The 25,488-nt window shown below is 55.3% G+C and overlaps 8 protein-coding genes across 8 annotated transcripts; 4 read left to right on the top strand and 4 right to left on the bottom strand.

Moving 5' to 3' along the window:
* Positions 1-168: 168 nt before the first annotated feature.
* LY79DRAFT_143064 (NAD(P) transhydrogenase beta subunit) lies at positions 169-4,134 on the bottom strand. The gene is made up of 6 exons (XM_060550973.1): positions 3,952-4,134; positions 2,735-3,877; positions 2,233-2,685; positions 659-2,182; positions 532-606; positions 169-469 (listed from the first exon to the last, which is right to left on the bottom strand). The coding sequence occupies exons 1-6, from the start codon at positions 4,049-4,051 to the stop codon at positions 435-437; spliced, it is 3,330 nt and encodes a 1,109-aa protein (XP_060420100.1). The 5' UTR covers positions 4,052-4,134; the 3' UTR covers positions 169-434.
* A 231-nt stretch (positions 4,135-4,365) lies between these two features.
* LY79DRAFT_535302 (uncharacterized protein) lies at positions 4,366-5,238 on the top strand. The gene has a single exon (XM_060556502.1). The coding sequence runs from the start codon at positions 4,691-4,693 to the stop codon at positions 4,946-4,948; it is 258 nt and encodes an 85-aa protein (XP_060420099.1). The 5' UTR covers positions 4,366-4,690; the 3' UTR covers positions 4,949-5,238.
* A 2,368-nt stretch (positions 5,239-7,606) lies between these two features.
* Positions 7,607-12,461, top strand: LY79DRAFT_142953 (ABC transporter). The gene is made up of 10 exons (XM_060550972.1): positions 7,607-8,079; positions 8,162-8,349; positions 8,398-9,054; positions 9,101-9,380; positions 9,431-9,577; positions 9,630-10,380; positions 10,429-11,134; positions 11,187-11,302; positions 11,353-11,540; positions 11,595-12,461. The coding sequence occupies exons 1-10, from the start codon at positions 7,966-7,968 to the stop codon at positions 12,264-12,266; spliced, it is 3,819 nt and encodes a 1,272-aa protein (XP_060420098.1). The 5' UTR covers positions 7,607-7,965; the 3' UTR covers positions 12,267-12,461.
* Positions 12,462-14,086: 1,625 nt separating this feature from the next.
* On the top strand, positions 14,087-16,292 carry LY79DRAFT_505007 (alkaline phosphatase; the record flags this gene model as incomplete). Its single annotated transcript, XM_060553567.1, has 5 exons — positions 14,087-14,629; positions 14,679-14,863; positions 14,913-14,991; positions 15,044-15,717; positions 15,767-16,292. The coding sequence occupies 5 exons, from the start codon at positions 14,087-14,089 to the stop codon at positions 16,290-16,292; spliced, it is 2,007 nt and encodes a 668-aa protein (XP_060420097.1).
* A 958-nt stretch (positions 16,293-17,250) lies between these two features.
* Positions 17,251-18,006, bottom strand: LY79DRAFT_665170 (CutC family protein; the record flags this gene model as incomplete). The annotated part of the gene is made up of 1 exon (XM_060563020.1): positions 17,251-18,006. One exon carries the CDS (start codon positions 18,004-18,006, stop codon positions 17,251-17,253), a length of 756 nt encoding a protein of 251 aa, XP_060420096.1.
* Positions 18,007-18,831: 825 nt separating this feature from the next.
* LY79DRAFT_575188 (uncharacterized protein) lies at positions 18,832-20,373 on the bottom strand (the record flags this gene model as incomplete). The annotated part of the gene is made up of 2 exons (XM_060559683.1): positions 18,832-20,144; positions 20,193-20,373. 2 exons carry the CDS (start codon positions 20,371-20,373, stop codon positions 18,832-18,834), a joined length of 1,494 nt encoding a protein of 497 aa, XP_060420095.1.
* A 1,401-nt stretch (positions 20,374-21,774) lies between these two features.
* Positions 21,775-22,775, bottom strand: LY79DRAFT_535283 (HAD superfamily phosphatase). Its single transcript, XM_060556501.1, has 2 exons — positions 21,966-22,775; positions 21,775-21,917 (listed from the first exon to the last, which is right to left on the bottom strand). The coding sequence occupies exons 1-2, from the start codon at positions 22,575-22,577 to the stop codon at positions 21,834-21,836; spliced, it is 696 nt and encodes a 231-aa protein (XP_060420094.1). The 5' UTR covers positions 22,578-22,775; the 3' UTR covers positions 21,775-21,833.
* Positions 22,776-23,620: 845 nt separating this feature from the next.
* LY79DRAFT_504392 (origin recognition complex subunit 2) lies at positions 23,621-25,385 on the top strand (the record flags this gene model as incomplete). Its single annotated transcript, XM_060553506.1, has 2 exons — positions 23,621-25,218; positions 25,271-25,385. The coding sequence occupies 2 exons, from the start codon at positions 23,621-23,623 to the stop codon at positions 25,383-25,385; spliced, it is 1,713 nt and encodes a 570-aa protein (XP_060420093.1).
* Between the last annotated feature and the right edge of the window lie 103 nt (positions 25,386-25,488).

The raw sequence follows: 25,488 nt of genomic DNA, 5'->3' as shown, positions 1-25,488 counted from the left end.
AGCATGACGAAAGGGTACATCTTTGGAACATGTGCCGTCCATTGGGCAGACCACACACTCTCTAGGGTTAGATACCAGCAGTCTTTCATTGACTTTTGCTTGCCACTACCTGTGCGATACGTGCGAGCGGCGGCCCATGTTTGCATCAAAAAGCCCAAGCGCGAGGGTCGATCAAATGCCCGTTGATTGCTGTACAATACAAACTCCAACCAGTAACTAACTCACTATTCGGTATGTACGACACTCAAAATACCAGACACGCATTCTTAGCTTTGGAAAGAAGGAGAAGAAGAAGAAGAAGAAGAAGAAGTAGGAAGCTATCCTACTAGAGAGCTCTCTGTAGATGCAGCGCTTCTGAAGATGCTTCCCGAGTCAAGATTTTCCCCACCGATATGGTGCTCTTTGACGTTGCGCAAAGGAGATCTCTCTAGAATCTATGTTGCTCGGGCTTCGACGGCTGCTTTGATCGCTGCGAGGGAGTCAGCGAGGGGAGGATTTTCTCTGACGGATAATGTGAAGGGGGATACACACCGTCGCAAGTCACTTTGGCGTCTCCAAACAGCATGCGCGTTCCGGGCATGTAGAACATAGGGTTCGGTACGTCGGCTGCCTTGGTCAGCATGTTACATCGCACACACCTCGCTCGGCGAGCACTCACCATAGCCGCTGGCCATGCCTCTCTTCATCACAATGACCTGTTTGCTCTTCCAAGCCTGTAGCACCGGCATGCCCGCAATCGGGCTGCCCGGCTCCAGCGCGATGGGGTTGACGGTGTCGTTGGCGCCAATGACCAGCGTGACGTCCGTCTCTGCAAAGTCGTCGTTGATCTCGTCCATCTCCAGGACGATATCGTACGGCACGCTCGCTTCGGCCAGGAGCACGTTGCACTGCCCGGGCATGCGACCGGCCACGGGGTGGATCGCGAAGCGGACGTTGATGCCCTTGGCGCGAAGCATGGCCGTGATCTCGCTGATGGCGTATTGCGCCTTGGCGACGGCCATGCCGTAGCCAACGACGATGATGACGTTCTCGGCGTTGACGAGCGCCTCAGCCGTGTCCTCCACGTTGGTCTGCGTCACGGCGCCCTCCATCTTGTAGTCCGTCTGCGCCGGCGCCGATATGCCGCCGAAGAGGACGTTCGTAAGCGAACGGTTCATCGCCACGCACATGATGTACGAGAGGATGGAGCCCGACACGCCAATGAGCGCGCCAACCGTGGTGAGAAGCGGGTTGTCCAGCATGAAGCCCTCGGCTACGAGCGCGAAGCCCGAGTAGGCGTTGAGCACGGTTATGACAACGGGCATGTCTGCGCCACCGATGGCCGCCGTCGTGGTGAACCCCTTGGCGAAGGAAAGGATCGTATTAGCGGAGAGGGCAGCCGCGGCGATCATGGGCGAGCCAGGGGCCATGGTCACGAAGGCGCCCATCGTGGCCATGTTGGCCGTCAACATACCCGTATTGATGAGGTGCTTGCCCGGGAGTGCGATCGGGCGAGACGACATCCGTCCCGCGAGCTTAAGGAAGGCAACGATGGAGCCCGTGAAGGTGATGCCACCGATAAGGACGCCCAGGTAGCCCGTGACCAGGTGCAGCGTCGAGATGTCGTCGATGTGTGCCATGACGCTTCCGATGGAAGTCAAGACGGCCGCCAGACCGACGACTGAGTGGAGCGCCGCAACGGTCTGTGGAAGATCTGTGGGAGTGATGCGTTTTCCAATCAGTATACCGGCGATGCTACCCAGCGCCGCAAGGCCGCCAAACTGCGTGAGCACCTCCGGAGAGAATCCGACGGCTAGCAGAGAAGCCAGCACGCCGGAACCTACTCCGAGCATGCCAAGCATGTTGCCCATGCGGGCTGTCGCTTGCGAAGCCAGACTAGAGAGGGAACTGATACACAACACGGAGCTGACAGCGTAACCGGCTTGGACGAGACCCGCGGCCCCCGTAGCGGCTGCGGCGATGTAGCCTCCACCAAAGAGGGCCGCCGGGATGGCATACAGCCACGGATATTCTGGCGGGTCGGTCGGTCGCTTGAACATGTCCAGCATACGCTTTGTGATGACGAAGCCGCCAGACACGTTCACGAAAGCAAGGAGGACGGAAGCTGCGCCGAGAGCCTGAGGGATGGTTTGTGGGATGTAGCCGCCGCCCAGAATGAAGAGACCGCCGATTCCGACCATGCCTGGGCCATGTTAGTCTCCAGCCACGAAAACTTCAGGCCGCCAAACATACCTGAGATGGCGTTGGTGACACTCATGAGAGGTGAATGAAGGGCTGGCGTCACTCCCCACACCACCCTGTATCCGATCAAAGAGGCTAGGGCGAAGGTGAAGGCATTGCTCATGAACAGGGGGCTGGTCATCTTGCCCAAAACAAGAGCGGCTCCCATTCCCGCCGTCACGGTCGTGACTTCGCGGGACGTCTTCTGGAAAGGGGTCAGGGCCACGACCTCGGCTTCTTTCGTCACGGGCGGTGCTTGAGCCGGTGCTGGCGGCGGGGCTTTCCGGGGAGGCGGGGGAATGACATCGCCCTTCAAGGTGACAATGGCGCCTCGCACGACCTCGTCGTCGAGGTCAATGCCGAACTGCTTCTCCTTGGGTGTCATGGAGAGGAGGAATTTGGTGACGTTGTTGGAGTACAGGGTTGAGGATTGCGTAGGGAGCCTTGAAGGGAGGTCGGTATAGCCTGGGAGACCGTAAGCCGGAATTTTTGCAAGCTTCCTATCGCGACTTACCAATGATCTTAACGCCCTTGTAAGTGTAGAGCTCTCCAGGCTTCGTCTTTTCGCAGTTGCCGCCGGCCTCAGCCGCGAGGTCCACCACGACGGAGCCAGGCTTCATGACCTCAAGCATAGACTTGGTGATGAGTCTCGGGGCGGGCTTTCCGGGGATCAAGGCGGTGGTGATGATTATGTCTACCTCGCGCGCTTGCTCGTAGAAGAGCTTCATCTCGGCCTCAATGAACTCTTTGGACATCTCCTTGGCGTATCCACCAGCACCAGAGCCGTCTTCCTTCATGTCGACCTCGACGAACTCGGCGCCAAGGGACTGTACCTGTTCACGAACTGCCGGGCGCGTGTCAAAGCCTCGCACGATGGCCCCAAGTCTCCTCGCAGTCGCAATCGCACTGAGACCGGCGACACCGGCGCCGATGACGAGCACTTTGCAAGGCGGGATCTTGCCAGCGGCTGTCACCTGGCCGGTCAGAAATCTGCCAAAGTTGTTGGAAGCCTCGAGGACTGCCTTGTAGCCTGCAATGTTGGCCATTGAGCTTAGCGCGTCAAAGACCTGGGCGCGGGAGATCCGAGGGATAAGGTCCATGGCAAAAGAGGTCGCCTTCTGCGCTGCAAGCTTCTCAACCAGCGCTTTGTTCTGGGCGGGCTGCAAGAAGGATATAATGGTCTGGTTCTCCCTCATGAGCTCAATTTCAGAGGGGATCGGGCTGCGGACCTTGAGCACCACGTCGGAGCCGGACCAGACCTGAGCTGCGGTGTCAACGAGTGTCGCGCCGGCCTGATCGTAGGCCTCGTCGGGGAAGTCAGCCTGGGCGCCGGCGCTGCGCTCAACCAAGACCTTGGAGAAGCCCTTTTTTAGGAGGAGGGCCACGTTCTGAGGGGTTAACGAGACACGTCGCTCGTTTGAAAAGATCTCCTTGGGCACGCCGACAGTGAGCTGGGAGTACGGCACGGAAGGCGGTCCTACGACGGTGGAGTACGCCGCTGTAGCTACAGTGCCTGGGCTAGAGGCAACCGGAGCGTGCCGGACGAGCTGCAGAGGGCGAGAGACGGCCAGCACGAGAGCCTTGGTCTGGCGCCCTCGCGCATGGCTGGAATGCCATTTGCGCTGGGCGTCAACGACAAGAACTGTCGGCGCGGCATCTAGTGTGGGACATCAGCATCGTAAGGAGTTTGATTGCGATTTCGTTCCACGGCGTGCCAGACATTCGACTCACCTAGGCTGTTCGGCCACGCACGAGGAACGAGCAGGGCAGATGCGCGAGAGGAACATAGGCTGTAGACCAGAGCTGGCCGCAGGGCGCAGAGGTTCACCATCGTGGCGGGGCTCCGAGCATCCAGGCTAACGGGGCCGCCGGGAGGACGAAGCGGAAGGGCGGCGGTATCTCATCGGCTCTCAGCTACTGCCAGGAGGCGGGAGGTATGGATTTTCAGAGACTCGAGTGTTATTATCGATTGTGATTAAAAAGCGACAAATGGCGGTGCTAAGAAGGAGAAACCACAAAGAAAGGAGAAGAGAGAAGAAGGGAGGAAGAGAGTTCGGATTGAGTTTGAGACCGACGGCTGTGTGCTGTGTCACATTCTCTGGCCGCGTCTTGCTCCATCCTCCTCCTCCCCCTCCTCCTCCTCCTTGGTCTCTCCCACACCACATTCAGTATGTTCCCCGGACGGGAAGTGCAGAATCGGCTCGAGCCAAGCGTGTTGCAGATGTCGCAACAAGAGCTCCGAACCCGTCCAATCATTATGCGACCCGAGCGTGCTTGGGTAGGCGCCAAGGGATCCCCCGCCCGAAGCTCCTTCTGCCTGATTTCTCCCCTCATGTGGAATAGCCGGGTACGAGCACGGTGCGGTACCTCGGCGAGCGCATGCGTGACAAACAGTTGGAGGAAACAAAAATAGGGAAAGAGGTGCGTCGCAGACGTTGGATGGTGGTGTGATGGCGCCAGCTTTGGACGGATGGGGTGTGGTGTGAGGTGTTGGTGGAGGTGGCTTGTTGCATGCTTCCGTGCAGGGAAGAAGCTGCGGGCAGGTGTTCTTGCCCCTCTCTTCTCCAGTCCTTCGAGTGTGGGGTATGTACAGTATGGGGTTGTGGACGCTAAATACGACGCTTGCCCCTCCCTCTACCGGTATCTCTCCCGGCTGTTCTACCCATCGCCTCCGGGGAGGGCGGGGGGCGGTAGAACTGTGAGAATGTTGGTCTTTCACAGTCGTTGAGAGTGCAGTAACCAAGAGCCCGCTGAACGACCCACGGAGGCTAGAGATCTGGATGGACAACTCTTTCCATAATTTGTCGTTGTTCAAATGTCAAAATATCCCACTTAGTGACGGACTCGTCACGTTCTCGTGGCAAGCAGTCCGCATATCCGTCGGCCGCATGCATGTACGCACAGAAAAGGGAAAAAGCAAACATGCATCGGGTAGCTCGGGGTAGATGAGCATTAGCAATATCGATGCGGTAGACGAATGGCCAATGGGGATTGATAGATCAACAGGAGGACGTGGACAGACTTTGCCTAAAATGGTGTCGATTGATTGGGCGCAATGCAACAAACAACACTCGAGTGCATAGGTAACTTGGCTTTGCATAGCTTGAATTGGGTTCTATTCAGGCATCTCGCCTGACGTTCGCTGGCACGCCTCATCCGAAACTTTCTCTCGAATGAACCCTCTGCCTCTCTTTTAGCTAGGTATTCGATTGGGGCGCGCCTGGAACCTGGAACCTTTCGTCATGTGCCGACTTGATGGGCGCCCTAGGTGCTTCCAATTGGTGCTCAGCGGATTCACAACAGAAATAAGTCGCCATCCTTGACAAGTCACATTATCTGCAGGTTAATGTAAAACCAATCCTTTAGCTATGACGCGTTCCCCATCACGTCGCCTGGCAAGGGGACGCCGGCCCGGCGGGGTTCATTCCCTCCTCACCGCCACCGCCGCCCGCTGCCCACAGGTAGTTGCTCCGATCCGCCCGGCCCCACGTCGGACGGCGGCCCCGCCGACGGGAATCCAGGTGCTGCAAGGTACCTATCCATCTTCTAGCTGGCCTGTGGCTCCTCCACCTGCTGTGCGTATCTCAACGATCTCAACGTAACGATATGCGACGTTATAGAGGATCAGGAAGAGCCGATGGAGCCTTGCTGATGCCTCGGTGAACTCGTTGACACCCGACACCCTGGATCGATGCGACGAAGCTTTGTAAGCGGCCCAGGTCTGCAGCGTCGCTGGCTTACAGGACTTGGCAGGATGTCACGACGAAAGCAGCGAAAGGTGCGAAGAGAATGATCCTGAGCCCGTTAGTTGCCGTCGGTCTTCTCACTGGGCAGGTAGACATCGAGGTCAGAGAAAGGGTACAGTACATGTATACTTGGTATTGGGGAGTAATGAGGATTTGAGTTTTGAGTTCTGGCATGTTCTTACACTTGATACTGGCATGTTGCAGTCGTTCGCAGGGTGTCTCCCTGCCACGGCGGATCTGGGGCAACAATATCAGCCCTACACGGCCAAGCCCCCAACACTCTACACCGGGATGATGTGTAGATGGGATGCGTCGTCCTATATCTTGCGTGCACAACAGGCATCACACCGCACAACTGTTAATATTGACGAACTCAACCCTAGATATCCGGTGCGGGTGACTTGCCGCTCGTTTGGGCGAGATGCCAGTCTGACGAGGCACAAAAGAAGTCGTGCGATTGCCAAGACGAGCGCCGGGGGCTGGTATAGTCGGGCCCCGGGGCAAACAGAATGGGAAGAACAGGTGGAACAGGCGGGACAATCCAGAGCTCGAGAACAACGGGCGGCGGAGCGCTCGGGGTCCGCGCTCGAAGCGCTTTTCACAGAGTGGGCTCTACGCCAAGACAGTCGACCTTCTATAGTCGTTTCCCCGAAACAATTTTGTTGTCAGCAGTTGGATCTGATGGCCTGGATTAAAAAGGAGAAGATCAACGTTATGGGGACGATGGACATTGATGAAACAATCTTGACCCATTTGAATGATTAACTTACAAGGCCGGACAGGGATGCTTTTTGCAATTACAGTACTCCGTACGCAGTATAGGTTATAGGTTATAGGTTATAGGTAGGTAGGCAGGCAGACGATAAGCTTCAAGGGTCCAACAGGCCGCTGTACATACTTCGTACACTGCATTGCGAAACACTACCTACATTGTGAAGGAGTAAAGTCAAGACCCCCGGACTCGTCTGATACTAGCGTAGTCACATCGATTCTAGAAAGGTGACTCGTCGTTATCCAGAAAAACTAGCTGTTTCGTCCAAGTCCCAATTGCGGCTGCTTGGCGCTACTGTATAAGATACTGCGTAGTTTATTCAAGCATACCTAGCCCAATTCGACTGTCAAGTGCCTGTGGCGGCATGTGAAGATCAATCGGACGTTTACACTCTGCTACAGCCCTGCCCCTCATTAATTAGCTACCGAACTGTCTGTGACGTCCTTCTGTGGAGAGTAAGGACGGCGACGATGAACCGAGAGACAGTGCTGCTCACGTCGGATCCTCCCGTCGTACTGTTCGCTCGACTACTAAGTTGCAGAGACGGGCGACAAAGGCGGTGACTCTGAACAAGGCCCGAAGCTATTTGGGAGATAGCCTCACATTATGGCCTGGGTTTTGATGAGAGGCAACGGCGGGGGTCCACCTCTGCATGGCTGGCGTTGCTAGTTTGTGAGGGGGCGTTATGTACGATGCATGTCTTGGTAGCAGGCGCCACTACAACTCTGGAGCCTCCCGTAACTCCCGCGTCCCGAAAGCACCGCTCTCCGCATGTAGAGAGACCGGCCAAAGCGCCCGCGGGCCCCGGTGGTTGCCTTTCAAGGTGGACTCGACCAATCAGCTTCGAAGCTTGGTTGACGTTTTTGGTCTATGACGGCGGTTCGCGGGAGGAAGCCGACCGTGCTTCATTTCATCTTTCTTCATTGACAACGTTCAGTCGACCACTTCGCAAAAGCGTCACAGGCGCGGCGGAACCCATTCAAACGTCGGCCGCAAAGATGCACGTCATCCTTGGCACCGCATCTGGGTCCTTGAACCTGGCTTTCGTGTGTTTGTCTTGTGGCAGGCAAGCCAGGTTTCTTTCTGGTATAAGGGTTTATTAGTCGGGCTGCTCCATCTCATCTCAGCTTCCAAAAAAAAAAAAAAAATGTTCCGGGAACCTTGACATTGAGGCTCTCTAATTCTCTCTTTCCCCCCCAACAACAACAACATCATCCGCCCGCAACGATGGGGGTTGAACCCGAGAAGAAAGAGCAAGCTCCGTCGAAGGACACTCTTGCCTCGACGAGCTCGCCGGACGAGGCCGTCGAATATGAGGGGGGCGCATTCAAGGCCTACTTGGTATGCTTTTAAACACATTATACTACACATACCCACGACTTCCCCTTTCTGCTACAGATGCGCTAACCACTGACGGCTGCAGCGTATCTTCACGTTCGGGGGACCATTTGAAAAGACTCTACAGGTCGTTGCGCTGACTTGTGCCGTGGCCTCTGGTACCGCTATGGCCCTCCAAACCGTAATCTTCGGCACCTTCGTCACCACCATCCAAGACTTCACCACGGGTCAGTCCTCGCCTGCTCACTTCCGCGGTGAATCCGCAAAGCTCGCGTAAGTTTGTTGCTCGTCCTATCAAACATCTCACGCTTACAAGCCAAGCCTCTACTTCCTCTACCTGGGCATCGGCAGATTCGTCCTTTCCTATTTCTACATCTCTCTGACGACGCTCTCTGCTTATCGAATCACGAGGAATATCCGCCACAGCTACCTGCGCGCTGCGCTCCGACAGGAGATCGCTTTTTACGACATTGGCTCTGGTGGCTCTATCGCGACCCAAGCCATCTCCAACGGACGCCTGATTCAAGTTGGAATAGCCGAGAAGCTTGCCCTGACGTTCCAGGGGCTGTCCGCCTTCGTCACCGCCTTCATCATCGCCTTCGTTACGCAATGGAAACTCACCCTCATCGTCTGCTGCGTCGCGCCATTGATTCTAATCGTCACTGGTGTGGTGTCCGCGATCGAGGCCGCCATTGAGACCAAGATACTCAACATCTATGCGCAGGCCGGGTCCTTTGCCGAGGGCATTCTTTCAAGTGCCCGCACCGTCCACGCCTTCGAGATCCGGATGAGGCTGGTCCAGAAATTCGACAGGTTTCTCGAGGATGCTCATCATCTAGGAAACAAGAAATCTCCCCTTTTCGGCATCCTCTTCTCCGTCGAGTACTTCATCATCTACGCCGGCTTCGCCCTGGCTTTCTGGCAGGGCATTCACATGCTGGACCGTGGCGAGATTACAGATTCTGGAGACATCTTTACGTATGTCTTCTTTGCCGTCGTTCCAGGTCCTGGCTAATTTTCTCAGCGTCCTCTTGTCAGTGGTCATTGGTGCTACCAGTCTGACCATGTTAGCACCATACTTTATCGAGTTCACGCGCGCTGCGTCGGCCGCCGCTCAGCTCTTCAAGCTCCTTGACCGAAAATCCGAGATTGATGCCTTCGACAAGTCTGGCGAGAAGCCCACAGAGACCGCCGGTGTTATTGACTTGGAGAACATCACCTTCGAGTATCCCACCCGTCCTGGCGTTACAGTGCTGAATAACTACTCCCTACATGTGCCTGCGGGCAAGGTGACGGCGCTCGTGGTAGGTTTGTTCGAGTAGCAGCTTAGTTCAATTCGTCTGACAGTTTCCAGGGGACCAGTGGCTCTGGCAAGAGCACAATTATTGGCCTGATCGAGCGATGGTACAACCCCAAAGCCGGTTCCATCAAGCTTGACGGCGTGCCCATCGAGAAACTCAATCTCAACTGGCTGAGAAAGAATGTCCGCCTGGTTCAGCAGGTACGTGTGATTGACTTGGTGGCACTCAGCCGTGCTGACTTCCCTTCTCCAGGAACCCGTCCTGTTTCAGGGAACTGTGTTTGACAATATTGCCAACGGGCTGGTTGGGACCCCATGGGAGAATGCGCCTCGTGAGGAGCAGCTGCGGCGTGTGCAAGAAGCCGCCAAGATTGCGTTCGCTCACGACTTTGTCTCGCAACTCCCCGAGGGCTACGAAACCATGATTGGTGAACGCGGAGGTCTCTTGTCAGGTGGGCAGAAACAGCGTGTTGCCATCGCTCGCAGTATCGTTTCAGAACCGAAAGTGCTCCTCCTGGATGAAGCCACCAGTGCACTGGACCCCCATGCTGAAGGGGTAGTGCAACAGGCTCTGGACAAGGCATCTGAAGGTCGTACGACGATCGTTATCGCCCACAAGCTCGCGACAATCCGTAGGGCAGACAACATCGTGGTTATGAGCAAGGGCGCCATCCTCGAGCAGGGTACCCACGATGGATTGCTTCAGCGGGATGGGGCCTACACTCGCCTTGTGAAGGCGCAGAACTTGCATGTCTCCGACGAAGGGTCGATCACCGAGACCGAAGATGAGGGGGAAACCGCTCCGAAAGGGCACATTGAACTTACCAAGACCATGAGCCGCTATCGAACCACAGATCAAGAACGCATCGACGCCCAGAGGGAGCGAGACAGCTACGACCTCTACAAGCCAAAGGGCCTGGTCGCCGTCGTCATCCGCATGGTACGCGAGACTCCAGAGCTGAAGTGGGCCTACATTTGGACCCTCATTGCCACAGTTGTCTCAGGTACGTCTGCTGGGAGGTCTAGTTGGTATGCTTGCTAACATCACGTAGTCGGCGCATATCCTGGTCAGTCTTTGGTCATCGCGAACTTGGTCGATGTCTTCACTCTCACGGGCTCCGAGATGATCAGTAAAGGAAATTTCTACTCCTTGATTTTCTTTATCTTGGCCCTCGGCGTTTTTGTCTCCTACTTCACCATGGGTATGAACACAAATGTGATCGCCCAGGAGTTGAATCACAAGCTCCGGAAGCAATGCCTCAACAATTTCCTTCGACAAGATCTCCAATTCTTCGACCGCAAAGAAAACAATACCGGAGCGTTGGCGAGCAAACTCGATTCCAACCCCCAAGCCATTTTGGAGCTCATGGGATTCAATATTGGCTTGATCTCAGTCTCAGTCTTCAATGTTATTGCTTGCGCTATCCTGGCCATCGTTACAACCTGGAAACTTGGCGTGGTTGTTGTTTTCGCTGGTCTACCGCCGCTCGTCAGTGCTGGTTACGTCAAGGTTCGCCTTGAAACCAAGCTCGACGGCAGAACATCTAAGCTCTACTCTTCGAGCGCCGCTGTTGCGTCGGAGTCGGTCTTGGCCATCAGGACGGTGTCTTCCTTGGCCATAGAAGAGGCTGTCTTGAAAAAGTATACCGATGAGCTTGACCAAGCTGTCAGGTCCTCAACTGCGCCGCTCTTCACTATGACGATTGCCTTCGCCCTGACACAGTGCATCGAGTACTTTTTTATGGCCCTCGGTTTCTGGTGCGTAGTCCTCGTCTTTTCCCGGCACCACAACCACTGACTTACGATCCAGGTATGGGTGTCGGCTGCTCTCTTTCCAGGAGATTAGTATGTACCAGTTCTTCGTGGCATTTATGGGAACCTTCTTCTCCGGGCAGGCTGCTTCCCAGCTGTTCCAATATTCGAGCAGTAAGTAATGCCCACCGGCACCTTCTTTTGCTTTTTCTAACCATCCTTAGGTATGACCAAGGGCATCAACAGTGCAAACTACCTATTCTGGTTGGACGACCTGCAGCCCACCATCCAGGAGACGCCTCAAAACCGTGACGCGGCGCCCAAGGCCGGCACCAGGCTCGGTTTTGAGCAGCTTCGCTTCTCGTACCCGTTGCGACCTGAGGCGCATGTCCTTCGTGGTATCGATATCGAGGCAAGTGACATCACGAATGTCCGTCCCAGCTGCGCTTGAGCTAACTCGAACCAGATCAAAAAGGGCCAGTTCGTTGCTCTTGTGGGAGCCTCTGGTTGCGGCAAGTCCACAATGATTGCCATGCTCGAACGCTACTACGATCCGACGACGGGCACGATTCGTATTGATGGCGACGCCCTCTCAGATCTCAATCCTCGCCTATACCGTCGTATGGTGGCCCTAGTCCAACAGGAGCCGACCCTATTCCAGGGCAGTATTCGCGAGAACATTGCGTTGGGTATCGACGCCAGCTCCATTACCGATGTGCCGGACGCGCAGATCGAGATGGCCTGCCGTGCAGCTAACGCCTGGGACTTTGTCTCTTCGCTTCCCGAGGGCCTCGCGACCCCCTGCGGGAGCAGCGGTATGCAGTTGTCGGGTGGCCAGAGGCAGCGGATTGCCATTGCAAGAGCACTCATCCGCAACCCGAAGATTCTGTTGCTTGACGAGGCGACGAGCGCCCTTGACACGGAGTCGGAGAAGGTTGTGCAACGTGCCCTCAACGACGCCGCTCGCGACAGTGAGCGAATTACGATCGCTGTCGCCCATCGGCTGTCAACTATCAAGGACGCGGACATGATCTGCGTGTTTTATGGAGGGAGGATCGTGGAGAGGGGTACGCATTCGCAGCTTGTTACCAAGGGTGGCATGTACGCGCAGATGTGCGAGGCCCAGAATCTCGAATAGCTGCACTCATTCTCAAGGCTCTCGGATCGGATGAGCATTCATCTTGCCTTTACTTAGACTTGGTATGAGCAACGGCATGGTGTTCGGGAAAAGTTATACAATATTTGTGATGCGCTGTGCATCTTAGCCTTGGGTAGATATCAGATTACTAGTGTAATGTTTAGAAAAGAGGCTACTTTCATATTTGCACGACACTGTCTGCGTGCAGTCGGCCCTAGGACTGGTCGTGCCATTGACTTCTTGTGAAAGAGCGTTCAACCGATCCCCTCTACCTAATCTCGACCGTCATCAAACGACAGACTGATGAAGATTGGTGCTTTAAGCTAGATTTATTCGAGGACCGCCCTACGGTTGAAGTGAGACACTTTGCGCGCCTTCAGGACCGCGGCATGGTGCATATGCTAGCTAACCTTTTGGATCCTCCTCCCCCCCAGCTCGTCGCTGGACAAAAGGACCACAACCGCTTTGAGTTGTCGCCAGCCTTGCCGAAGCTCCAGTCTGGACCGTCGGCTCGTTCCACGACTGGATCTCGAATCATTCACCTTGTGCTGCTGCTTGTCTTATCAACAGAAGCCTAGAACATACATCACCTCCAGGGAGGCAGACAATGCCATAAAAGTTTTTCTAGGGCGGACCATGTGCTGCCCAGAGGCTTTAGCCAATCACTGGTTCCTGAAAAGACCAAGTAAACTCGAATCCTGATGAGGTCTGGTTCCGGGAAAACGTTCGGGCTTGGCCGTTTTGTTTCTTGGCGTTTTGGTAACCAAATATGGAGGTGGAGTCTGAACAGGGTTCCTCGAGCAAATACTTCTGCGTCACATCTGCCCTTTGGCCTGCTCTCCATGGCATCTTGATTTATGCAAACATACTTCCAATGAATTTAACCATGATTGCATAAAGTTTTCCAGAAGAGATGGCGAACTTATGCCCTTGATGCTCGCACCACCTACCCTACCCCAGTCTCCGTCTTACATGACAAGCAGCCAATCAGAGACCGCGTTTAGCCCACGAGGTCTATGTGAATGGTCATGATCGGCCCTTTTGGTCTATGGTATCGGGACTCCCATATCAGACCATCTCTCGATAATCTAGCGGCAGCCCCACGAGCTGAGCAGAAATGACGGCATTGACGAATCATCGTCCTCTTTCTAAGGTATAGAATTCCTTCCGAGCTCGCGTCCCTTGACCTGCAGCGCCAAGTAGACGCCACATGACGCCGTTCGTCTCTTCTACCCTCGATATCCCAGGCTTCTAGGCTTCATCCCCAATCCGCCGACCGACGATGCAGCTTCCTCTTGCTGTCCCTGGCATCATCTCCGCCTCCTGTCGTTGACAAGAGCCTTGGCATTGGATGCCTCAATATGCACAGTTTTCACGCGCAACACGTGCCTCTTCCGCTCACAACGAGCCGTGAAGTTGCAGAAGGGTCCCTTCGTCCCAACACCCCGTCACCAACGTCGTCATGACATCGGTCTTCCTGCCTCTCTACGAGCCAATGGCATGTCGACGTTGGAACTCAGGCGACGGAATCACACCCAACGCGTTGGTCCAAAGTTCCTCCAGCCGGGATTGCTACGGGACAATCTGCAGTTCTCACCCGGGCTCCAGCGATCCTTGGCCCGCGAATGAGAGGATCCGCGAACTCTCGGCGGGGTTTAGACTTCACTCACATGGGACGAACTTTTCCAACTCGCCGTAGTATATAAGCTCTCGGTCACCAGAAAGCTTCTCCCCAGCTCAGAGGCTCTCTCCTCCTCCCGTCCACGCCTCCCTATTCACTCGGTCTCCATTGACAGCCAGTTCATCGCGGTGGGATCAACATGATGACAAAGCTCAGCCCTCTTGCAGTCCTTGCAGCCTCGCTTTCCCTCGTGTCAGCGCAGACCTACCAGCGACTCGGAACCTGTCCAGACCTTGGTTGCGTCCTGCCGCCCGACCAGTCGGACTTCCTCCCCGGGCAGCTCTTCGACCTCCGTGTCGAGGTCCATGCGCCCCTAAACGGCTCCGAGGCCTTTAACAACGGCGTCCCTGATGAGTCCTTCACGGTCAGCATCGCAAAGGAGGGTGCCGAGGCCAAGAGCCTGTCCGACTTCTTCGGTGTCGAGGAGCCCGAGCTCGAGAAGTGGTCTTTTGGTTGGTACGAGGACCTTTTCGCCGAGGACGCGGAGCAGAAAAGCATGGTCAATGTGGCCTCCAAGATCTGGCGCCACATCAGTCTGTATGAGCCCGGCAACTACGAGGTCACTCTCAAGTACTACGATGGCAAGACCACCACCGCCAACTGGGTTGTGCGACCTTTGGCGACGGAGAAGAAGGCCAAGAACGTCATCTTCTTCATTGGTGACGGCATGACCACAAACATGGTTCTTGCACCCGTATACCATCGTCGCAACCGCTTCTAACACGCCACAGGTCACTGCTGCCCGCCTTCTCGGTCACAAGAGCGTCAATGGAAAGTACCAGACCACCCTGGCTCTGGACAAGTTCCCTGTCCTCGGTCACCAGATGACGCATTCCATCGACAGCTACATGACTGACTCTGCCAACTCTGCGTCTGCGCTGTACTCTGGCCACAAGAGCACCGTCAACGCCATGGGGTGAGCCCGGTCATGGATGCTACCTAACGGCTTTTGCTGACTGTGCTAGTGTCTACGCCGACTCTTCTCCCGACGCCTTCGATGATCCCAAGGTCGAGACCATTGTTGAGCTGATTCACCGTATCTGGGTATGTCGGTCATAGACTTGCAAATCGAGGGGATGTTGTACTGACTTTGTAGGGCTCCGCGTGGGGTGCCGTCTCAACCGCCTTCATTGCCGATGCCACTCCCATCGCCCTGACCGCACACACCCGATCCCGCTCCCTGTACGGACCCCTGATTGACCAGGCCCTTAACGGTGTCACCAACTACACTTGGACCAAAATGAATGGTCCCGACGTCTACCTTGGTGGCGGTGCCGAGCAGTTCTACCCCGGCACGGGCTCTTACCAGGGCAAGAACTACTACAAGGAGTTCGCCAACAAGGGCTACACCGTCGCCCTTAACAAGACCTCCCTCGAGGCTGCCAGCGCCAACGAGAAGCTCCTCGGGATCTTCACCCAGGGCAACCTTCCCGTCTGGCTCGACCGCAACGTTCTCACCGAGAACCTGGGAAAGCTCACCAACGACCCCAGTGGCAACAAGAGCGCCGCCCTTGACATCCCCGGCCTCAAGGAGATGACCCTTAAGGCTGTCGAGACCCTCCACAACCGTGGCGGTGACAAGGGTTTCTTCTTGATGTCCGAGGCTGCCTCCATCGACAAGCAGATGCACGTCCTCGACTACGACCGCGCTCTCGGTGACCTCCTGGAGCTCGACGACACCGTCAAGGCCACTATTGAGAAGCTCGAGGAGCTCGGTATTCTCGAGGACACTCTGGTCGTTGTCTCCTCCGACCACGGCCACGGATTCGAGTGAGTTGCCCTGCCCATGTTGCGCTGCTGCCAAGCTAACCTTTCAAAGTGTCTTTGGAAACGCCGACACAAAGTACCTCGCCGAGCAGGAGGACGACCGCGCCAAGCGCAGGGCCGTCGGTGTCTACGCCAACTCTGGTCTGTCCCAGTACACCGTCGAACAGCCCGGCGTCAGCTACAACACCGGCCCCAACTTCCCCTTGAACTGGAACCCCCGCTACGCCATCGCCGCCGGTGTCGGTGCCAACCCCGACCGCCGCGAGGACTACAAGCTACACGAGTCCTCCCGCACTCCCGCCGTCCCCGCCACCAACACCTCTGACTACTACGCCAACCCCAAGGATGCCGTCGATGGCTTCGTCGTCAACGGCACTCTCCCCACGAACGAGGCCCAGGGCGTCCACTCGCTCACCGACGTCGCCGTCTGGGCCCGCGGTCCCTGCCAGGAGACCTTTGGCGGCACCTACAACAATATTGACATCTTTTATAAGATGGCCAACTGCCTCGGTCTCGCGCAGCCGCGCAACGTCACGGCTCCCAGCGGTACTAGGCACAGAAGAGCCCTGGAAGCATAGGGTGAATGGACCCCCCTTTCTTCTTCTTCTTCTTCTTCTTCTTCTTCTTCTTCTTCTTCTTTCAAGACTAAAAAGCATGGCGGGTGGTGTTGAGTGATGATGTATATAAATCTCCTAGGGGGTTAGAGATTGGGCCACAATGGCCTTTCTAGTATTTTTAGTTATACCTTTTGAAACATAATGTCATCACATTAATTACACCTCGACCTTGACTCAAATGCGAACGCTGCTAGAAGATTGGGTTCCGTGTTCTGCAGGGACAAAACCCCAACATATACCTGGATGGGTACTCGCCTACGCCAAATCCGTCTCCGTGACTTGATCTAAACAACGCGTCTCTTGTCAGTCTGCTTCTACCCTATTAAACAGTTGCTCTCCGGATTGAACCCGCTGCATCATTGTGATGCGGATCGACTTGATGGTCTCACCGGTGAAAGTCCCGATGGAGGGATTGACAGAAGTTTAGTGGGTGGCGCTGTCTTACAGGTACGTGACCTAGGATTTGATAGGGGCAAGATCGTGCCACGAAAATTGCATCCTGAAAGGGTTATATACAGGTCAAGCGCGACCGCGAGGTATCTATATTGTGTATTGTATCCTCGATTCCGTATTGCAGCCTCTCGAATCCCATCTCGGGGACGGTTGCTCCATGTGTGTGCCATGGTCGGTCTCCCACGACCCTCGCCGGGCACCTCCTGACTTCATGCAGCCTTGGTGCAGGATAGTTTACATCACACGTCAGGGCCCAAACTGCGCTCATCAGCCAAGAGACCACCTTTTGAGGATCATGTGTAGACCACGTCGGCCTCAAAACCCAGCCTAAATGTGGTAAACTTCCCTCGAAGCATTCCGCCCCATTCTGATCACTCGCTAGTCTCATAGGAGAGCACTGGGCCCCGAGGCCATCTCGACCGATAGCCCATCCGGCTGATTCAAGTTGGTCGGGAGGAAACAGGAGTTACTTTCCGGAAAGTCTCTCCAAAATTCCCATGACCTCCTCGTCGTCAATCTGCCCCTCCTCGCACTTGGCGGTGTAGCAGCTCGAGTGCGCCCACACACCGTCTCCGAGCCCGTCGACCACGTCCCCGACGTTCTCTTTCCTCACGCCGCCGCCGACGATGACCTCCAGCCTCCTCACGCCCGCGCCCGCCTCGCGCACGACCATCTCCAGCACCGCCCGGTTCGCCGCGGCTGTCCCGGGCCCGCCCGAGGTGAGGACCCCTTCGAATCCGCATGCCACCAGGTCCTTCACCGCCTTTTCGACGTCCCGGCCCTCCCCGGACCGGACGGCCTCGTCAAATGCCCGGTGGAAGGAGCAGGCCAGCCCGCCGGCGGCCTCGACGAGCTCCCGGCTCCTCTCGACGTCCACCACCAGGGCCTCGCCGTCCCTCCGTAGCACCCCGAACACGAACCCGTCGCCCCGCTCCGCCCGCAACGCCCCGCGGAGGGCCCCGATGTCGGCCGCCATGGCCGCGAGCTCGTCGCCCGTGTAGACGAAGTCGACGTCGTCGGCGGGCTTCCCCCGCGGCCGGATCATGACCCGCACGGGCACCGTAAGCCGCTCCGTCACGCCTTCGAGGTCCGCCGCCGCCGGCGTCGTGCCGCCGACGGGGTAGCTCCCCCGTGCGTTGAGCTCGATGCGCTGCGCGCCGAGCGCCTGAGCGCGCAGGGCCGAGGCGGGCGAGAAGACTGGTATCTCTAGGTTGATTGGCATTTCGGTTTTTTGATGCGGGATGGTGGGTGGAAACTGGAGTTGGTTGCTCGGGTGAAGATAAGATTGAGATAAGGTGCATGCATACTCACATACAGTAGCGGGATACCCCAAGCATGACCCAGTATTACTAGGTACTGCTTGCTGAACGTCTCTTTTGGAGTGTCGTGAAGCAGGCGAACAAGCTACTTTCGCTAGAAGAAACAGCCATTTAGAGCCTTCGATATTTTCAAGGTCGTCGAACTCCTATTTAGCATTCCTTTCATTCCTCTTGGTTTTCTCGACTCCTCATGCTCGGGCAGCAACTCCAACGCCAGATCATGTTATTTTCTACATGCTTCTACTCGTCTTAGTATCCACCAAAGGACATGGGAATTCGGAGTGGCTCAAACTTATCGGCAAGTCTAGTCATCATGCATATACTACCACGTAGGAGGTGTTGAAGAAAGGGGAGACGATACAACTTCTTCTGTCTATGATACTTTTGTTTTTTACGCACGCGTAATAACTGTTGGATCCTGGGTGACCAGGGGCGTGCACACGTCCAAAATAATAATAATGAGGATCGTTCCGGCACCAACGCCAATTAACCTCATCCAGCCGTCAAACCCCAATCTCATCTATCCTGGCTAATCTGCCTCAGACCAGAGACTCAAAATACTAATTTGATTCCTCCGAGAGTGCGTTTCCGTTCTGGTTCTGCGCGTAGATCGCTCTTCTTCAGCGGGCCATTGGAGACCGACGATGTGACCCGGATAAGAGTTGCAAAATACTTGTGCAGGCTCAGGCAAACATCGACAAGTACCAATCAATGTCTTTTCTGGACAACTACGCCTGGCGCCAGTCGGAGGTCTTGCGAGGCTCAAACTCTTTGTCGCGCGTAGCCACCAATTGTTTCTTCGGCTCCGCCGCTGGCACCTGGGGGCTCTCCGTGTAGCTGCCGCTGTGCCTGCCCCGGTAACGAGCTTGAGGTACACTATCAGACGCAGAAGACGCAGGGCGCTGAATGTTCCCTGGGGTAAAATAGTCGTAATCGTGGACAGTGGAAGAGCGACTCTTGGGGCTTGGATAGTCGCCCTCTATCAAGCCATAACTGCGACCGTTGTAGCTGGTCCACGAGAAATCAAGACTATCGGAGATTTCATAGTTGGCTTCCATGGCAGAAGAGTTGCGGCCAGGAGACTGCCAATCCTGGGAGTCGCCAAATCCATGAAGTGTTGGATGACAAGGCTCATAGCCGTATGAGCCGTGAAAATGGCCAGGAGTATGATCGCAGAAGACCATTGGATGGCTTGGAGCGTGCTGCGTATTATCGTGATACTCAGGGTATGGATGGAAGTTTTGGTCATGGTACCCGTAGTCGTAGTACGCCATCGGAGGGACATGGCGGCCAAACCCAATTGGGGTATAGTAACCAGGAGAGGAATGGTGGGAGTCCGGTGCTGCGCAGTAGGCATTGTTTCCCTGGAGAGCCTGAGAATGAACACGGCCATGACCCTTCTTTGGGTTTCGGCCATGTTGCTGAGGTCTGACAACTGCGTACGGGTGGACCCGGTGGTTGTTTCGGTGCTCAAGAGCCCTCGAGGGAGCTCTCCCGTAAGGCGAGTACTCGGTGGGCGACCGAATCTGCATTTCAGATACCTCATTGTACGAGTTCATATTGGCGGGGAGACCCCGATCGTGAGGCTGTCGGATTTCCTCGAGAATCAAACGCTCGACGGGCGGAGGTGCCTTGACCGGTATGCCTTGATCATACTCATTGTCAAGACCCATGTCAGCCTCGGGGACAGAACCGTAGAGGGGCGGAGCTCGGTAACGGACACGCTCGCCTGGGGACTCATCGAGCGGCCGGTTCTCCTTGTCATCCTCCTCATCCTCAAAGTCGTCTGCGCACTGGTGTACGCTATCAGTCACCCCGCTAGGGCGACAGCTGAGGCTGGTTCCATCTTGGCTGTCGTCTTCTTGGTACACATTGACTATAGACGCCGCGTCATCGCCTTGGCCGTCTATCTTAGCCCTGTCGGCCCTCTCTTCCTCCGTGGCCTTCAGGATTCTATTAACAGCCTGTTGGTATTCGCGCACAAAAACGCCAGCGTTAGGCGAGACGCGGGCCTTGTCGATGTTCTGGAAAAAATGCTCGACTTGATGTATGTTAGCACAGTGAAGCGGACGAGTTATGGGCGACTTACATAGACCGAGGTGGGTGTAGGTGCGTTTGGCATTGACGCCCATCAAGGACTGCATCAGTGGGGCGAGTTCCTCCCAAGTCTTGGTATGCGCAGGGCCAGTAGCGACACGCTTCTGAGACTGCGGCACAATGATACGCCAGAAAACACGTTCCTCATTGACAGACCAAACCTTTCCACCCATCCTGGCTGTTGATTGTTTCGTGAGTCGGTATATATGTAATAATACCAGAAAGTCAAAGTAAGGATGGTTGCTGTCAGAAGATTGAATGTAACCGTGATGATAAGAAAGAGTGAAACCCGAATTACAGGGCTTTGATGCTGCGGATAGAGTGATTCAAGTCCGAATGGAAGGTTTCTTCCGAAGGGTGACCGAAGGGTTCTGGATGAAGAAGGGTTGAAAACGAGCCCAACATAGACTGTGTTGATACTCGAGGAAAGAGCTAGTGAGTAGTCGAAGATATAAGTGTGAACAAACTCTCGAAAGTTGACGTTGTGCGGCGAACTGATAGAATGGGGTGAGAGGGAGGAAGTGTGGCGTGGAATCGAGTGCGACTTTGTTTGTTTGAAGGAAGACCACTGCCGTCAGGTTGAGGTTTTATTCCTGGGATATATAGCGACTGAAGGTCGCTGACGGCGGTGTGAGATTGATCCAGTGAATTGAGAAGGCGGGAGTAAGTGAATAATCGGGTCACCAGATTATTGAATATTTTTGGAAAGGAAACGGGATGAAAGGTAAACGAGAGAAAGTGTTTCCAGATGAGAGCCTGGAGTTCTAAGTCCAGGTGTGTTTTTTAATCTGGATATGTTTGAGAAAGAGCAGTTTCCTTTGAATGCCAAAGCCAATGCCCTGGTCATTCATGGACCGAGGAAGGTGAGGCTGAAATGGCTGCTTTGAGTAAGGACCGAGGGTGGTGGCCTCCTCCCGAACCGTTAGCACGTTGTTTCATATGAAGGAACATGTATACAGGCGATGGGCATTTTAACTAACAAGTGTAACGAACGAGCATTCATGAGGCATACCCATTGTAAATATGGGCTCATGTTTCCGCGTTTGGGAGAATGTATTACTATATGCTAGATTTGTAAGTATGGATGGGTAGTCTGGGTGGGTCTGGGCAAATCAACCACTACGTGATGGTATTATAGAACACTGCAGCGATACAAATGTAGCGATACAAATGTACAAAAGAGACACAGGGAAGTAGTCAAAGGGGGTAGAATAGGGCGAGACGGAAAGCCAGAGGTGGACTTGAGAGCTGAGAGGCAATTTAAGAGGCTGACAGCGGCAAGGCTCAAAGGTGAGGGGATGATTCAACAGGTGAGATGATAGTGGCAAGAATCACACAACCAAATAGGTAGAACCAAGGGACAGGAAGAAATGTAGCTGAGAGAAGGAAATACATGATGATGGAACGAAAAACGATGAGCTAGGCAGTTGAAGCTAGGATCTTGCGCTCAGTAAAATCGGAGGTTTCGCCTAGGCAAGATGTAGAACCGGAAAACCCCGTGAAACAGTCGAAACGCAGAGCTTAACAAATTAAGAAGAGCCATCAAACAACTTGCGTGGCATAGTATCGCTTACCGGTGTTCCTTGATCCAAAGTGTTCAGGTAGTATACATTTAGGCTAATGTTCACAATGGCTACTCAAAGGGACTATGCGGCTCTGCAGCCTGGTAGCCCCTGGCTACCAATGCTGCAGCCAAACGCCATTCGAGTCTCGATAACTAGTGTCGTTAGCAGAAAGCCTTCCAATTGAAGACAAGGCCACTTACGATACTCTTCTTTTCAGGTGAGACTACCCCATCTCTAATCCAGAAGCCCCAACCACCCATCATGTTGGCTAGCATCATGTCAGTGGTCAGGCGGTCGCCAACTACGGCGACCTGGGATGGATGGGAGACACCCGTCTCGGGATGGTTGCGAAAGTACTCCATGATCTCAGAACCGCACCCAGGCTTCTTGGTTTTATGAGGGAGAACAGTGATGCCGGTTTCTTCCTCCAGCTCCCTCGCCAGCTTCAGCGAGGTGTCGTAGGATGTCGCTCCAGCCGTGTTAGACACGATGACCAGTCGGCGGCCAGGATACGTGGCCTTGAGCTGCTCGAAGCGTTCCTGTTGTATGTCAAGAGAGCGAAAAGAGAATTCGTGCCCAATTCGACATACCTTATACGGTTTGTGGACTTCATTCGTGTGGGGAATCGCGAAGCAGTCGTCCTTATCGAGCACTACCGCCCGGATGTCACATTTTCGATCCTGACCCTCGAAGGCTTTGTGCAATGGTATGGGCAAGTCGTTGAATGTGGCGACAGTGTGTTGCGGTAGACATAGGGCCGGTCTGGAAAATAACTTGAAAATATTCACCGTGCCTGAGAGGTTGAGATTCATCTTTAACGACGGCCACGATGTGAGATTGTGGAGAGATGACGTCTGTGTGGTTGGACTTGAGAGACGATAGAAATTTGGCTTGCGGGAAGGAGCTTGGACCCCTGCCGAATTAGTGACAGCAGCTACCCCTGGCGATGGATAAGATAAGCTTAGCCGCGTATTTGTGCAGATAACCCTGTCATATCGAGGACGGGTCTCGAGCTTTTGAAGAGGATTTAATAGCGAATGATCTTGCCATTGATTTGGCCCATTTGCTTCAGACTGGTTTTATTGAGTATGATAGACGAACTACTTGGTAGTAGAGAAAGAAATTGAGTTGGAGCCAGTACAAATTACCCCTACCACAGAATCATATTAGGAGCAAGACCTGGTGAACTGGAAAGCAGCAGTTAGTTGTCTGGGACGGCTTTACCAACATTCGCTCTCTCGGCTCATGCATTCCCTTTGAAGCCTTGTAAAACCCTGCGACAGCGGTATAGTCGACTCGAAAGGAGTGCAGCGAGGCTAACTATTATGCTTCTTAAACAAGCTTTAGTGATGATATCAGCGTGAGACTGCCAGTGGTTTAGAAAGAAACGGTTGATCAATGACACCTCTGCTACTTTAATTGGTGCAGTGGGCGACTCGGCAAAAGTCGCCCATTCAGATAGATGCCTTGCAACCGATGACTACTTCGGCCAAGTGTATCTCTCCAAGGGACGCTACGAAAACTCGCATGAAGTTCATTCCGTCCCGTAACAACTAGTGACATGGAATCAATATATAAAATATGTGCTTGGTTGGATTTCGTATAACATTGGAAACATGGCATGAACTGTGGTTTAATAGTTAGGTTGTACTTGCGGCTGTGCTGTAAGTTAGGCACGCTAGCGTCCTCGACTCAATTAGAGCCATGGACCCACACAGAAACCTCACCCCGACTTCACATTTTCGCGGCTGCGCGTCTTCCGTTGCCGTGCCGCCAGAAGCCGCAATATTTACAGCAGTCTGCCATTGACTTCTCACGTCACCAAACCCGGACAGGCGACGACCCGACTTCGATCATGGCGCGCAACAGAACAACCGAGCCCGGCGTAAGTGACTCTCCAAGCGGGAGACTGAGCCAAAAACGCTCCCGCCAGCAAGTGCAGGACGAAACCAACGAGGAGCCTGTGAACGGCACTCCCTCGAAGCGGAGGCGTCAAGCTGCACCGGTCGACCCGTACGAAATACCATCTGACAACGATGGTGACGAGGAGGAGGAGCAAGAGGTGGAGGAGGGGAAAAAGGATAAACACCCCGAACCAGAACCCGAGAACCAAACCCCAAAGAAACGACGGGGCCGCCCGCCCAAACCCGCGACTCCTTTAGCCAACGGCACCGTCACACCCTCGAAACGGCGGCAGGTAAACGCCCTGGTGACACCATCAAAGGCCATAACACCGAGGAGGAGACAGGCGGCAGACCGCTCTGCACGGCGGAAGAGCGCTCGGTCACTCATTCAGAGCGTCATCGCCGACGATAGCGAAGACGACGACGAGGGCCTGGCCCGGGAGATCTACGAATCCAGCGAAGACGAAGACGAGGGGCCAGATGGACGAGACGTGCCGCCCGCAGAAGCTATCACGCAACCCTCTGAACCAGACACACCTTCCGCAACGCCCTCACGCCGCCGAGGCCGCCCGCGCAAGCAACCGCCGCCGAAATCCCCGACCCCGCCCCGAGACCTTCCTCCTCACGAGCTCTACTTCGAGCACAACAAGCCCGGCCGCCCAAAGACGTCGCACAACACCCTCGCATCCCTGGAGTTCCTCACACACGACGAGTACTTTGACCTTCTCCGCGCTAGAGATGAGCCCCACACCGAGGACCTTGCCTACCTGCAGTCGCTCCACGAGGCCTCGTTCGAGCAGTGGCGCTTCGAGCTTGCCCAGGGTTTCAGCCTGTGTCTCTACGGCCAGGGCTCGAAGCGCGACCTCGCGCGAAAGCTGGCGGAGCACCTGCACGCCGTGGACCCGAAGGCGCCCATCGTGGTGGTCAACGGCTACGTTCGCACCATCACGGCGCGCGACGTCTTCACCACGTTGGCCTCGGCACTCAGCCCGTCCCTCAAACTGCCCGCTCAGCCGACAGCAATGGTCCAGACCCTCTCGTCCGCCCTTGCCGCATCGCCCACCCACCTGACGGTCATCCTAAACTCCATCGACGCCGTACCCCTGCGCAAGCCGGCGACGCAGCAACTCCTCTCCCAACTCGCCGCCCACCCGCGCATCCGTCTCATCGCGACGGCCGACACGCCCTCCTTCCCGCTGCTCTGGGACGCCGCCCAGCGCACGTCGTTCAACTTCCTCTTCCACGACTGCACCACCCTCCAGCCGCTGGACGTCGAGCTGGACCCAGTCGACGACGTGCACGAGCTGCTCGGCCGCAAGGCTCGCCGCGTCAACGGCAAGGACGGCGTCGTCTTCGTCCTGCGCTCGCTGCCCGAGAACGGCAAGAAATTGTTCCAGCTGCTCGTCATCGAGGTCCTGTCCGCCATGGACGACGGCGACCAGCAGCCCGGGGCGGAGAACCCGGGCGTGGAGTATCGCATGGTGTACAACAAGGCCGTCGAGGACTTCATCTGTAGTTCCGAGATGGCCTTCCGCACCTTGTTGAAGGAGTACGTATACGTCCCTCACCCGATCCGTGTGGCCTTGATTGACAAGTTGCAGATTCCACGATCACCAGATCATCACCAGCAGGAAGGATGCGCTCGGTACGGAACTACTGAGCATCCCGTTCCGGCGGGAGGAACTCGAGGCCATTCTTGAGGAGTTGATGTCATGATCTAAGACGGGACGAAAGCTGGGGGCTTGTTTTATTTTACCAATTTACCGAAATATCTTCAAAAGGGCACAGCGTGATATTTCGTAAAGTGTGGACGGGGGAA

The sequence above is a fragment of the Colletotrichum navitas genome (assembly GCF_030913465.1).
Source record: "Colletotrichum navitas strain CBS 125086 chromosome Unknown LY79scaffold_2, whole genome shotgun sequence".
NCBI classification, from domain to species: domain Eukaryota; kingdom Fungi; phylum Ascomycota; class Sordariomycetes; order Glomerellales; family Glomerellaceae; genus Colletotrichum; species Colletotrichum navitas.
Note: the sequence above shows the minus strand (reverse complement) of the source record. Positions and strands in the feature narration are given on the sequence as shown.